The sequence below is a fragment of the Macaca mulatta genome, chromosome 15 (genome assembly GCF_049350105.2).
Source record: "Macaca mulatta isolate MMU2019108-1 chromosome 15, T2T-MMU8v2.0, whole genome shotgun sequence".
In the NCBI taxonomy this organism is placed as follows: domain Eukaryota; kingdom Metazoa; phylum Chordata; class Mammalia; order Primates; family Cercopithecidae; genus Macaca; species Macaca mulatta.
Window position 1 is genome coordinate 93406742 of NC_133420.1, and position 15169 is coordinate 93421910.

The window sequence follows — 15169 nt, forward strand, 5'->3', positions numbered from 1 at the left end:
TTTAAGCATAGTTGAATTATATACTTATGGCATATATTATAGGAGAAAAAGACTTCTGCAAGCGTTCTAGAGGCTTCTGTAAAGCCATTCACCTCATTTCCATTGGTACTGTGTAGAAGAAGAGTAAAAGAAGACATAAACCACAGTCAGGCGTGGCAGCTCAGGCCTGTAAACTCAGCACTTTGGGAGGCTGAGGTGGGAGGATTTCTTGAGCCCAGGAGCTCGAGACCAATGTGGACAACATAGCTAGACCCCCATCTCTACAAAAAATAAAAAATTAGCTCAGCGTGGTGGTGCATGCCTGTAATCACAGCTTCTCAGGAGGCTGAGACAGGAGGATCACTTGTGCCCAGGAGGTCGAGGCTGTAGTGAGCTGTGATCATGCCACTGCACTCCATCCTGGGCAACAGAGCCAGAGCCTGACTCAAAAAAAAGAAGAAAAGATAAACTACAAATATTTGACATTGTATTCCTTGAGGGCATGTTAATCAGTAAATTTTAGATTACCCTAGGGTTTAGTTGATTTGTATCTCTAAACTTTTAACTTATGCATGCCCCCTGATGTTTGCATATTAGTTTTAAAATATGTTTTCCACCCTTCAAAAAGTAGAAATTCTTGGAACTGTACTTAGCAGGGATAATCTTACTGAGATTACCAACATAAGAGCTCTTTCTCCTTAATTTAAACTGTTTAAAAGATTGTTTACATAAACAGATTATCTTAACCAATGAAACGGCCACATAGCATAAAGCAAATAGACAATAAAAGTTTGCATCTATTGTTCCTTATTTTTTACAAAAGCTAATATTGAGTGTGATAGATGTTCTAAGAATTAACTTTATTGAATGTTTATGTTATGTAATGTATGTTATGTTATTTATGTTTACTACCAGTTTGGCATCATTTGGGAGTAAGGTGTTCCACTTAACTGAATTTCTAGATAACTGAAACTTAAACCTTTGATACTAAAACTTAATTTTAATGGAAAAACTTCCCTGACTCCTTGTACTAAACACAATTTAACCTTTTCTTTATGACTTGAGGGTCGTTATTATGAATAACAATATTGTTACTCTAAAAATCTGTTGGTATTAGTAGTTCTGATTAAACATTCACCAAAAGGCTTTTATGTTACTATATTTTGAAGGATTTTGTTTGTATTTTTGCTTTTGTTCTGTCTTTTTTTCATTGCCAGGCTGTCTGTCACCTGTCATTTCTTGTGTGTGTCCATATACTTGCCCTAGCTGATATATTGTGGATTAAGAAAGCAGGTAACCATACTTACTAGAATTGAGTTCATGGTGAGGACCTGAAGGATTTTATTAACAATGAAGTGTGTAAACTTGGTAATAGTGACAACTCTTTTGACTGATTCCTTGTCTTATGGCCTTCCTTCACTATTGTCAGACAAATGAAGTATTAATACTGATCTTCATAAGAGTATATCACTGTCAAAACTAAGTATCTGGGGCCAAAACAATTCTTTTATTATCAACATTCATATCTATGATAATGGCTCCAGTAACAAAGAAGATATATTCTGTTATAAATATTTCTTTGTCATAAATGTCATTACTAAAGATAGAAATTACGCATGTGATAGAGGTTTTAACATGGATTCATATAATACAAACACCTAGCTGCTTCAGGAGGCTTCTCTGCAGGGACTTTCCAGATAGTTTTTCCTACCAAAGTAGAAAAGCAACAGGGAAGAATGATCCCATTTATTCACTCAGGTGAATATTCCATTTTAAAAGTTTTTTTTTTTTAATTAATAAACTTTATTTTTTAGAGCAGCTTTATGTTTACTTAACAAGGTCTTTTTAACCTTTTAGAGGTTTTGTCATTGAACTATTCATTGTACTGGAAGACTTAGTGTTTTAAAATTTAGATTGTTTACTCATCCTTGCAAAACAACTAATTTTGTTTATGGTTAATAATGTGAAGAGAAAAATGCTTTAATTTCCTGAAATTTATACTCAGTTCACTTGGTCCCATCACTCCATTTAGGGGTTTAATCCAAAAAGTCCTCATCATCCTTTAGATCCTCTGGTACTGAACTTAATTATCTATCAGAGATTTGTTAAAAGTGAGACCTCTGGTTGAGGTAAATATACAACAATGTATTTCTCATCATTATTTACATCATAGCATTCTTTCATGATCTAAAGAAGAAATCGGAACATTTTGTTTTTATTTTTGTAGTTTTAGCAGATAAAATTTGCATTTTGCTTAATTATTTAAAAAATACCTTTTTTAGTGTAGGAAGTTTATTAGTTTTCCTGAAAGATAAAGCTAAGATATTGATAACTTTACCTGATCTTATGTATTTGAAATAGACAGTATTGCTTTCTAAATAATAAAAATTGGAAGATTTCACCAAACTTATATTTCTAAGTTTTTCATATAATCCCCTTTTCCCTCATATTTGTTCAATGTCCTTTATGTTCTGTATCATAGTTCTGATTTTCAAAGAAGTTTCAATCTTTTTCAATTAAGGAAGACCCTCGTAGAGATTGGGTATGAGGAAAAGTGAAAATTTTGCAATAAAAATTTATTTATAAGGAAAAAAACCTCTTCTGGGTTATGTGATGATAAATGAAAGTCTTATATAAATATTGATAAGTAAATTTTAAATGTAAGACCACATCTTTTCTAATACATCTTTTATCAGATAAGCCCCTCAACGTTGAGTAGGATCTAAGATTTTGTTTATTTCTAAATTTTATAATCAATATGTAAGGAAAGCTATACATATTGAGCACAACCGCCTGTGTACTTTGATCCTATGATGTTATTTGGAATTTAACTTTTCTTTTCCCCATTTCTTCTCCCTACCGCCAAAAGTAATATATGCAACGGTGTGTTTAGCAGACCACCCCTAGTAGTGGAAATTTGGAAACAATCCATATGTCCAGCAGTAGGGAGATGATAACCAAACAATATTAACACACTGTTACATAGCTAGTAAAATTGGTAGATCATTGTTACAACATGGAAATATTTGTGAAATGTTAAGTTTTAAGAACATACACAATAGGCCAGGCGCGGTGGCTCACACCTGTATCCCAGCACTTTGGGAGGCCAAGGTGGGCAGATCACGAGTTTAGGAGTTCGAGACCAGCCTAGCTAACATGGTGAAACCCCATCTCTACTAAAAGTACAAAAATTAGCCAGGCTGTAGTGGCGCGTGCCTGTAATCCCAGCTGCTCGGGAGGCTGAGGCAGGAGAATAGCTTCAACCCAGGAGGCAGAGGCTTCCATGAGCCAAGATCATACCACTGCGCTTGAGATTGTACCACTGCACTCCAGCCTGGGCAACAGAGCAAGACTCTGTCTCAAAACAAAAAGACATACAAAATAATATGTACATAATGATTGCAGTATGTAAAAAGTTATGTTAAAAATAATTATAAAGAAATTTCAAGTAATGGATAAAGTTAATCTTTATTATGTTCTTAAAATAATGTAAATTCAGAATACAATAATAATACTTCTCTTACCTAACCAAAGGGTATACATTAGCTAGGCTGAGTATTAGGGAAGTCAGAAGCTTAGATCAGAGATGCTAACCTCCCCCCCCCCCAAGTTTTTTGGTCACAGAGTTCTGTATAAGCCAGTGGTTATCAATCAGGAATGACTTTGCTCCCCTTCCCTAGGAGACATTGATTGTCATAGTTGAAGATGTGGCACTGGCATTTAATGGATAGAGGCCAATGATGCTGCTGAACATCCTACACTGTAATGATCCTACAATGCACAGACATTCCTCCACAACACAGAACTGTCTTGTGCCAAATGTCAGTTGTGCTGAGGTTGTAAAACCCTGGTAAAAGCCTGTATTTGCTAAGGGCCTTATTTCATTCTGTCCACTGCTGCCAACTTACTAAGTTGATGTTTTGAAAGTTAGGTAGAAATCAGTGAAATCATAATACCAGATCTCATCTTAGAGAGTATTCTATTACATAATATACTTCTAATTAAGTCTTGTCCTTGATGGAACTTATGAATGTCTGTGTTAACCTTTACCCTTCATAATTCCATCGATGATTAATAAAGATTCTTGACCTTGGCTTCCCTTAGTATAGGAAATGTTAAAAACAACATGGTTATATATGTATTTTCTTTATTCAGTTTTAGAAATATATGATATGTTCTTAACTGAAAATATTATAAGGAATGATAACATAAGTAAATGGAAAAATATTGACAAATAATGTTAAAAATAACAATGTTATAAAACTACATATAATGTTATAAAACCACTTAATGTTATAAAACCACTTACTACACATGTAATGGTAGTGTGTTATGTTATAAAACCACTTAAAACTAGGTGTAATAAGTGGTTTTATAACATTAATAACAGCTTTCACTATATGCATGCTGATACAAGGCAAAGAAATTGTTGTGCATTAATCTTATTTTCTAACACCTGTAAAAAAGAAATTTTATTCTATTATATAGAAGGATAATGGAATTTTCCCTCTTCTCTCCATTTCATGTCCCATTTTCTCAGTGAGGTTTCAAGTCAATATTTTTAATATTATTTTATAGCCAGCTGTATAGAATACAGTGTAAGGAGCTTTAAGTACATTCAGAGTCCTCAGTAAGCCCTAATTACTTTACTTCATGGCTTTGGTTGTAAGTATAGTTGTAATAATCTCTAAGTTATTCTTAACATTAGTTTTATTTAAGGTTTTAATAGTCAAATCATGTGTAAAATATGTTTTTTATTCTAGATCTTCTGGTAAACCCGTTAATGGTTAACAAAACTGAAAACTATCTCAGCTGTGGGAAAAAATCAATTTTCCTTTAAATAGTTATACTAAATCTTTTAAAAATTAAAATGACCTTTTGGAAATGTTGCACAACAGATAAAATGTGCTTTTTACCTGCTTAGTTACAGATTCTATCCTTATTTATTAGGTAACTATTTTCTGAATGTCTTCTATGTGCTATGTATAGTACCAGGAACTTGGTAGGAATCCAGAGATTAAAACTAAGTTCCTATCATCAAGGAATTCACTTCCAGAGTTTAAGATTTTATCCTCAACCTGTGGATTAAAATATTTATTTATTATTATTATTTTTAAGGTAGGGGCTCCTTGCTCTGTCACCCAGGCTGGAGTGCAATGGCACAATCATAGCTCACTGCATCCTTGACCTTTTGGGCTCAAGTGATCCTCCCACCTCAGCCTCAAGAGAAGCTGGGACTAGAGGCTCAAACCACCACACCTGGCTAATTTTTGCATATTTTGGTAGAGATAAGGTTTTGCTTTGTTGCCTAGGCTGGTCTCAAATTCCTGGGCTCAATCGATCCTCCTGCCTTAGCCTCCCAAAGTGCTAAAATTTTTATTTTTAGTTAGGGTTGGTTGGGCTAGCCCCTGTCCTTTTATAAAAGATTTAATCTTTTATTTTCAAGCTGTGTTTATTCATAAGTCACCAGACACCATAGACATTTGCTCACTTCCCTTAATTACGTGTTTGTATTAATATGTTGTTTGGGAGTAGGGTAAAAGGGCAAATAACATGAATTTTATGAAGAATCAAATGTTAACTGACATGTTCAGAATAATAATGAAAATGGGGACCTAGATGATAGGAAATGTGAACCAGACATATATGACTGGTCAGGCAAACAAAGTTTCTGTTGACTGTAGTCACTGAATTATTTGAAAATGCATGATCTTCATTCATATCCTACTCGACACAACTAAGAACTAGATTTTAACCTTTGTTTACAGTGCTCACTGTTACTACTTACTGCAGTTTGGCTTGATAGTTTGAATCTCATCAGGGAAACTTGCATGAAAACAATGTTTGAAAACCTCTCTCTTCCAAAGTTCCCATTAAAGGGAAAAAAGATTGTACATTGTTTTTTACATCAGGCAGGTAATTAATGCTGTATATTCCATATATCCCAGCACAGAGTTGAGTTTCAAAGGAGTTGCCCTAGGTACAAATGCTTCTGTAGTCAAGAGCTTTCTAGTGTTTCTTTTTACTTTTTTTTTTTTTTTTTTTTTATGGAAACAGAGTCTTGTTCTTTCGCCTAGGCTGGAGTGCAGTGGCATGATCTCAGCTCACTGCAACCTCTGCCTCCCAGGTTCAAGCGATTCTCCTGCCTCAGTCTCCCGAGTAGCTGGGATTACAGGCATGTGTCACCATGCCCAGCTAATTTTTGTATTTTTAATAGAGACGGGGTTTCACCATGGTGGCCAGACTGGTCTCAAACTCCTGACCTCAGGTGATCCACCTGCCTCGGCCTCCCAAAGTGCTGGGATTACAGGCTAGTGTGTCTTTTGTAATTTGCTTTAAACCCTGTTTTTTTGAGACAGAGTCTTGCTCTGTCGCCCAGGGTAGAGTGCAGTGGTGTGATCTCGGCTCACTGCAACCTGCACCTTCCGGGTTGAAGTGATTCTCCTGCCTCAGCCTCCTGAGCAGCTGGAACTATAGGCACACGCCACCACACTCAGCTGATTTTTGTATTTTTAGTAGAGACGGGGTTCACTATCTTGGCCAGGCTGGTCTCGAATTCCTGACCTTGTGATCCACCCACCTCACCCTCCCAAAGTGCTGGGATTACAAGCATGATTGCCACCGCGCCCAGCCTAAACCTTTTTTTTTTTTTTTTTGAGACGGAGTCTCGCTCTGTTGCCCAGGCTGGAGTGCAGTGGCGCGATCTCCACTTACTGCAAGCTCCGCCTCCCAGGTTCACGCCATTCTCCTGCCTCAGCCTCCCGAGTAGCTGGGACTACAGGCGCCCACCACCACGCCCGGCTAGTTTTTTGTATTTTCTTAGTAGAGACGATTGGTCTCAATCTCCTGACCTCGTGATCCGCGCGTCTCGGCCTCCCAAAGTGCTGGGATTACAGGCTTGAGCCACCGCGCCCGGCCACCTAAACCTTTTTGAATCACGTATCACATACCCTTATTCATATATAAGTGACACTGTAAATGTCAAACATTTTTCAAAGTCCCAATAAATTTGTATTGTCTTCTGTTTAACAATTTCTTTGCTACCTTCCACAGTTCTGGAAAATTGAATTTAAATCTATGGAGGTTAAGGTAAAAAAAAAAAAAGCTTTACATCATTCTGAGTTTTTGTATTATAGAAGATATAAAAATCTTTGGAAAGACTTTAATTCAGTGCCTTTTGTGAGCTGGGAAATTATGTCAAAACTGAATAGACTGAACATTAATAAAACTTTCCTAGCATCTTACTAGACTCTGTAGAAAAGGAAAAAAATTATACATTATATATTGAAGGAAAATTAACCCAGAATCCAGCAGAGAGCACAAAGGAGCCTAAATAGAGAGCACAGAGTACATGTGTGGATGTTCCACCACTTTAAAATAGACCTTATGGGAAACCAGTTCTTTAAGATGTAATTCTAACAAATAGTAGCAGCTGCTTTTAATTAGAACAAGAGATGTTTAAGGCAGATTTGCTGACAGCATGAAACACTGATAAATTATTTATGTATTTATTTTTGAGACAGGGTCTCACTCTGTCACCCAGGCAAGAGTGCAGTAGTGTGATTTTGGCTCACTTCAACCTCCACCTCCGAGGCTCAAGCAGTCCTCCCACCTCAGCCTCCCCAGAAGCTGGGACTACAGGTGCACGCTATCAGGGCCAGCTAATCTTTCTATATTTTATAGAGACAGGGTTTTGCCGTGTTTCTCAGACTAGTCTTAAACTCTTGGGCTTAAGTGATTTACCTGCCTCAGCCTCCCAAAATGCTGGGACTATAGGCATGAGCCACCATGCCTGGCTAATGAATAATTTTTAAAAAGACAATTGAAAAAAAAGCATAAAAGCAGGTCTTAGGAGCTTAAAACTAACAAAATAACTTGTTCGTAATGATGACCGAAGTCATCCAGAGTTAGATTATATTCATATTGTCAGAAAATCTGAAAGACATATTTTAGGAACATTTTAATCAATTTTTAAATAATCTTTTGTATCTAAGGAAGAAACCTCAGTTACATGAGAAATGTGCTTATGTAATGGAACACTTACTGTGGGCCTTTTCTGTGTTAGGCGTTGTGAGAGAATATGAAAAAATAAAAGTAAGTAGGATGCTGTCCCTGCTTTTCAAATATTTCCCGTCTTAATGTCACTTATGTGGAACTTTTTATGCCCCTCTTATGCCAAATAAACATACCATTACTTTGTGGTTTAGATTGTGCTGTGAATTGTTTGAGAACCCATCTTTCTGATAGCATATATAGATCCATTAAAATTTCATCAATTTATTGGCTAACATCAATTTATTGAAAACAGTCAAATTCAGATACTCAACCAGTGGTTAATTTCTAGTCCACAGTTCGTTCTTCTTTATAAATGAAAATGGTAGCACGTTATCTCTTAAATGTATGTTGTTAGATTTTCTTCCCCAGTGATAGTGAACTATCTTACCAGGAATGTGACCTGTCACCCAGGTTTTCCCCCTCTACAAAGCCAGAAGACAGAGAAACTTGCAATGTTATCATTATTGTTATTGTTGTAGTTTGCCTTCATGCTTTCTATTTAAATGCTAATTTAGAAATATAATGGAAATGTTGGATATACTATTCAATGTATTCAGTGTGGGATGCCTTTAAAGTACAAACACGTTCCTTTTCTCCTAGTCCTAAGTAAAAATTGGTAAAACTATCAAGAGAAAATAATAGCATATGTAATAGTTCATGTTAGAGCTTCTGTCAGTGTTAAAATACTTTTTAACTTTTTTCATATTTATATGGATTATACTATCAAAATAGCACTTTTTCAGGTACTGTGCACCAACATGATTAACATGATGTTTTACTCTCAAAACTGAATATGCAGGAATATGTTAATATGGTGGTAGTTTCTGTAGGTAAGCAGTAAGAAAAGTAAGTGAATACTTATTGAATATAGTATTACCTTTTCATTTAATAGTACTTAGACGAAGGAGAATGTCAAATAATTCATTTATTAAAATACTTAGTTACAGTTTATTATATATATGCTGTTTTTATACATGTGAGTTTAGATTATACCTTTGGATATAGTTAGTGATTTTAAATGAGACATCTTTAAGTGCCCAGCTAACTCAGTCAGTAGAGCATGAGACCCTTAAATAAGACTTCTTTTTATAGGGATCCATTTAGCTTTTCTAAAAGGTATTTGCGTTTTAATTGAAAAATATAATATGGCAGGGCGCAGTGGCTCGTGCCTGTAATCCCACTACTTCAGGAGGCCAAGGCAGGTGGATCACTTGAGGTCAGGAGGTCAAGACCAGCCTGGTCAATATGCTGAAACCTCATCTCTACTGAAAAAAAATACAAAAATTTAAAATTAGTTGAGTGTGGTGGCAGGCATCTGTAATCCCAGCTACTAGGGAGACTGAGGCAGGAGAATTGCTTGAACCCAGGAGGTGGAGGTTGCCATGAGCTGACATCGCACCTCTGCACTCCATCCTGGGCGACAGCAAGACCCTGTCTCCAAAAAAAAAAAAAAAAAAGGGAAAGCATAAGATATTGATATTTAATACCTTCTCTACCACAGAATTTATGTCTGTGACAAGAATTAAACTTGTAACAAAAAATGTTTTGTGCTTCATGTGTCTGTGATCTAACAACATATTTGTAAATAAAAGCACATAGGAAAATAGCATTCATACTTTTGTTGTGTAAGTCGTGTTTTGTACTGTTCTTTTTAATAAAAATGTTATCTACACAGTTATACCATCTCCATTTTAAAAAGCATTCTTTGTATATTTTTACATGGTTTTCATGTTTTCTTCATATGATGGCTGATACCTGTTTTGTTTAGATATAAGAAAAATCTTTGTAAGTAACTGTATGACTTGTATAAACAAGTGACTTTCACCTAAGTTTAATGTACAAAGCATCTAAATTAAGGTATGCAAAATATATTTGTGGTAATGAGACATTTAATCTAGAATTTATTTATGTCCCTCTTTTTCTTCCTTTTTAGGTATCCAATGTCCCCAGCATCAGTAGATTGCCAACTCCCTCTCCTTGCCACACCCCAGCCAGTGTTATGCTGGTGCTGTTATACTCATCCCAGATTACTGTAGCAGAATGGAGTTGTTCTTTAGTTGTGAGGTAAGTTTCCCTCCCCACTCATTTCACGTACATAGAGATGCAACTTTTCTTTTTACAATATTGTGTAGTTTTGTAAGTTACTTTTTATTTTCCTTTATGATTCCTTAAGTTATTAATCTGTTACACTCAAAAACTTATAAAACTGCATAATATAATGAAGGACTTACCTTGTGACCATAGACCAGTTTCTTTGTAGCAATCCCTATGGGGTTATAAAACCTCCAGTGTTTGGTAGTTGGGCCATCTCATGGAAAGGGAGCTGGCAATCTGCAGCTGCAGTGGACATTGGATGAGAAAGCATGAAAGGTAAGCTTCAAATTTAAATTATATTGTATGCCTTTGGTTCCATAATGTACACTTGAAATTCATACTTTTGTTGATTCATAAAAGAAAAATACTACTTGCCACTTTATAAAGTGACCTTCCGTAAATATTTGAATTATTAAATTCATATAATGCATTGAGATTCTCTTAGTATTTTTTGACTATGAAAATAGTGAAAATTCTAACATGGAAACAGTTAACTTATCCCTGTATTCACATACTTGTTTATAAAGGAAAGTCAGAACTAAAATTAGATGTATAAAGCTTATTAAATATATTTTTATTAGAGAAAGTCATAGCACTACTCCACAAATGATCTTTTACTAAATTATCTGCCATTTTTATCTTTGTTTCTGTATTAATCAGTATAGAGAAAGTCTTAAGAGCCTTTCTGATTTTTATTACATCCATATTCTCTCTTTGTGTTGAAGATAGAAGAACTTGCTGTTTTGCTTTTAATTCACTCTTAACTTTAGGTCATTATAATTTTAATTATTATTGTAATTATAAAAGTTAAAATAAGTTTTAGAGATTTTAATTCTTACAATACAGAGATACCTACGTGTAAATATAGGTACTTACACAATATAATCTATTTCTTCTTTAGGAATTGTCTTTGTGGGGTCCAAGAGATACAGCATTGTATAGTGGAAGGAGATTAGATGCTAGTATTTAGAGTGTAGAATTCTAGTCTAATGGCTGTTTTTTTATCTGCAAATACAGTTGTGTCTCAGTATCCTTGGGAGATTGGTTCCAGGACCCCACCTTCATGCCAAAATCCATGTATGTTCGAGTGCCTTATATAAAATGGTGTAGTCTTTATGTATAACCTACACACATCCTCCTGTAGACTTTAAATCATCTCTGTATTACTTACAATATCTACTACAATGTAAATGTGATTTAAATAGTTGATATACTATATTGTCTAGAGAATAATGACAAGAAAGAAAAGTCTGTATGTGTTTAGTATAGACACAACCATTCATTATTTTTTTTCTTCCAAATATTTTATATCTGTGGTTGGATACAGAGGGTCAACTGTACTTCACTGTATAACTTTAGACCATTTTCTTCTAGAAAATAAATGCCCTTTGAGTTTCCTTTCAACTTTAATAATTTCATCCTAGATGAAACATGATCATTGTTCTTTGTTTTTCCCTTGTCCGTGTATATGAATAAAGTTGATCAATCAGAAAAGCTATTAGTAGGTTTTAGTTAATGACCTGATTTAACGTTCAAATAAATATTTGTTTGATTTTTAAATAGATTTTTATATTAGACCCAAGATAAGGCAGATTATCATCTCTAATTTCTTTTATATAACTTTTCTTCTCTTCACGTTAATTTCATTGTATACCATGAAACTCTGAGACCACTACTAAGTAGAAAGGGACAGTGTCATTTTAATTTGATTGGGGTTGTAAGCACCATGTTTTGACCAAAGAAGATGATACATGAAACAGGCAATGTGAGTTTCCCTTTTACTCTCAGTAATTAAAACACCTTAGCTCAAATAGCAATCCCAGAACAGTTAATTTTCAACTTTTTTAAACCTCTGCATGCATTTGAGCAACATAAAAACTTGACTCACATTCTCCATGGCAGGGTATAGGGGTGCCCTTTGTTGTGGTCATTATTTTTCATATGTATCTGCTAGACAAAGCATTTTATCAATCTTTACTTTCCTATAATTTGTGTTATGAAAATAATAAACTTTGTGGTTTGATTTCCAAATATAGAATGATTCAATAAGCATTTTCAAATTATGAATGAAATATTATACCACCACTACCCCAGACTGAAAATATATAAAGAAAGAGAAGAAGGCCACAAAGCATATAACGTTAAAAGATAACAGACATTTCAAAACAGATTACTGGGTGAGACAGAGTTGTATGAAAGAAGTCTGTTCTCTGATCATAATATTTAAGCTTCCTTCCTTATATACAGTCTTCTAGTTCAGTAGTATATTTATCTGTTTTGGATTAAATTTCTAAGATTAGTAATAAAAATAAAATTAAAAGGTAAAAACTTTCTAATCATTTAAAAACTCTTTTCTACAAAAATTAATATTAATAATTCAACAGAGACAGAAATACAGTTGACAAATATCTTGAAATAACAACATCCCAGCTACACAGTCTCCCCATCCTGTGCCTCATCTACCTAGACCTAAGTAAGTTCTTCTGCATCCCCCACCGCACTACCACATGCTAATCCAGGCAGCAGTCATACTGCCCAGAGTAATTCTACAATTGTCATTTTTCTCCTGTAACTCCCGCTGAGGAATTCAGCATGCCTGGTGTTCCCTAGCCTTTGAACAGTTTTCCAGTTAATTCTGCCACAAAGAGTATGGTCTCCCTACCATCATACCTTTCCTCCTCTTCTCTCTTTAACTTAGGGAAGATTTACTTCCACTCTCACCATTTCACTTTTTGAAGCCAAATAGTTGAGAAGTGGAAGAATGTTGGTTACAAGTCTACCTAATTTCAATTTTAAGTTCACTTTTTCTAGATGAAAGTTACTTCCTGTTCAATTTTATAATGTATCATGTAATAGTTTTGTGTTCATGGCTTAGAATAAGCATTTTTTACTATCTTATAACATTTCTTTGAGAAAAACTTTCAAGGTGTACATGCCTTATTAAAGGGAAAAGTTACCTATTTTCTATTTTAAGTTCACTTTTTCTAAATGAAAGTTATTTTTTGTTCGATTTTATTGTGTACCAGTTTAATAGTTCTGTTTTCATGGCTTAAAATAAGTACTTTTATAACGTCTCTTTGAGAAAAATAAACTTGTAAGGTGTAGCTCATTTTTAAGTTGGGTCCTTTGTGTACTTTAGAACACATTGAACAAGAGGCCTATCTAAATTAATATTTGAAATAAAAATTACTTTTCTTGAATTTCTTTTCTTAATACTGTGATTCATCATACCATTAAGAAACAAGAATTAGTCATGAGCCTAGGTTCCATATTCATTATGTGCATATGCACATATATAATCTCGTATCTTCCTACTCTTCTAGTAAGCAATTCCTCTTCTAAGATATAAAAACCTCAGAGGTAGAAATTTACCTGTTTATGTGCATAAACATTCTGCTGGTTTAAAGCACAGAATATTTTTTGTAAAACTATACTGTTCATCACACAGGTTTATATATGACTAAAATTTTCATGACTGAAATTTGAAGGTCATATATATATGTATATGTATAACCTTATGTATATTGGGAAATTTATGCACATGTTTGTAATACTTTTTGCTCTAGATAGTGGTAATTTTTCTGCCTTAGTGTTCTACTTATATGCAAATGGACTCAACAGTTGCTATAAGACAGAATCTAAGTTTATGCATGTTAAATGTGACCCATAATGTATATAATTATGTATCTTTTGTTAGAAAGAAAACATGTGGATTGTATGATGTGTGAATTATATCTCAAAGTCATTTCAAAAAAAACCCCAACATGATTATGTAACAGTAGATGATGGTAATAACAGGTATATACTGTGGCTTAGCAGCTATAAATTTATTGTTCCTATGTTATTCAAATAATTTTATATATACAGGTGAGGTGTATCTTCTAGAGGTTTTTATAGCCTGTGTCAGATTGAATTTATGTGATGTACTTTTTAAGAGGTAGTGATGTGATTCTAAGAGCTTGGACTTCAGAATCAGGTAGATATGGGTTTAAGTTATAGGACCTTAAGTCATTTAATCTCTATGAGCCTTATTTTCATCATTTGTAAAGTGAACATAACACTGCACATATCTCAGAAGGCTTTTTGTAAATGCTAGAGCTCTCTCTAGATATACAGATGTGAAATACCTAGGTTAATACTTAGCAGATTGAGAGGACATCAGTAATTATTAACTCTTACTATAGCATTAGAGTATTGAAAACAGTAACTGCTTGGTTGCTTTTCTGGGCTAGAAACATTGTAAAATAAAATAATTGTAAAATTTCCTAGGAAGTTTGTTAAAAAGACTGCTTTTGGACCTGATAACAGACGTACCTTTTCTCTCCCTTTTCCCCACTCTTTGGGAAAATTACAATAACTTTACTGAAATGACCCATGTCATACTTATTTAATGAATTTATATAAATGTTTGTATTTTTACATATATTTAACAAATGACTTATTAAAACATTTACAGTTGATGCAATTTTAAAACATTTTTAAAATTTTTATCTTCCAGTTGGATGAAATAGGTTTCAGATTTCTCTGGTAGAAGTGAGAATTGTTACATATATTGAATGAAATTTATTACAGGATATTTTCCCCCTTTCTTCAAGCTTCTGAAGAAGACATATGTTTTATGGAGTATTGGTGTTTTTGTATTTTACTCAGAAAATAAGTTTTGACATTTACTTTTAGAATAAATCTAAGGGATTTACTTTAAACATTGTTTTTAGGGAAAATGGTATCATCGGAGGCAAGCTGTAAAAGAATTACATAGTACATTGATCCGTCTTTTAAATGAATTGCTGCCATGGGAACCGAAGTTAATGAAGGCTTTCCAAAGAAACAGGTAATTCAAACGTTATAATCTGTTTTACTTATTTTATGGTCCTTAATTTATGATCTTTGGATGATGTCCTGGAATCATTTAGTAGTTTTCCAGTCATTTGTAAATTGGCAGATATTTTTGACTGCCCACTGTGTGCAAGGCATTTTCTAAGCCCTGAGAAAATACTGTTGACTAAACAAAGCCGCTACTCTGTGACTTACATTCTCATGG

General features: G+C 34.2%; 1 protein-coding gene across 6 annotated transcripts in view; it reads left to right on the forward strand.

The window, feature by feature from the left end:
• BRD10 (bromodomain containing 10) overlaps positions 1 to 15169 on the forward strand; it is a 94488-nt gene that overhangs the window by 62191 nt on the left and 17128 nt on the right. For all 6 annotated transcript variants that reach the window (XR_013404849.1, XM_077966117.1, XM_001108823.5 and 3 more), the window contains one exon: positions 14844 to 14959. Coding sequence is in view for 5 of the 6 variants with exons in the window: in XM_077966117.1 (XP_077822243.1) it covers positions 14844 to 14959 (116 nt within the window). In the remaining variant the exon portion in view is untranslated. The remainder of the gene's footprint in view (positions 1 to 14843; positions 14960 to 15169) is intronic.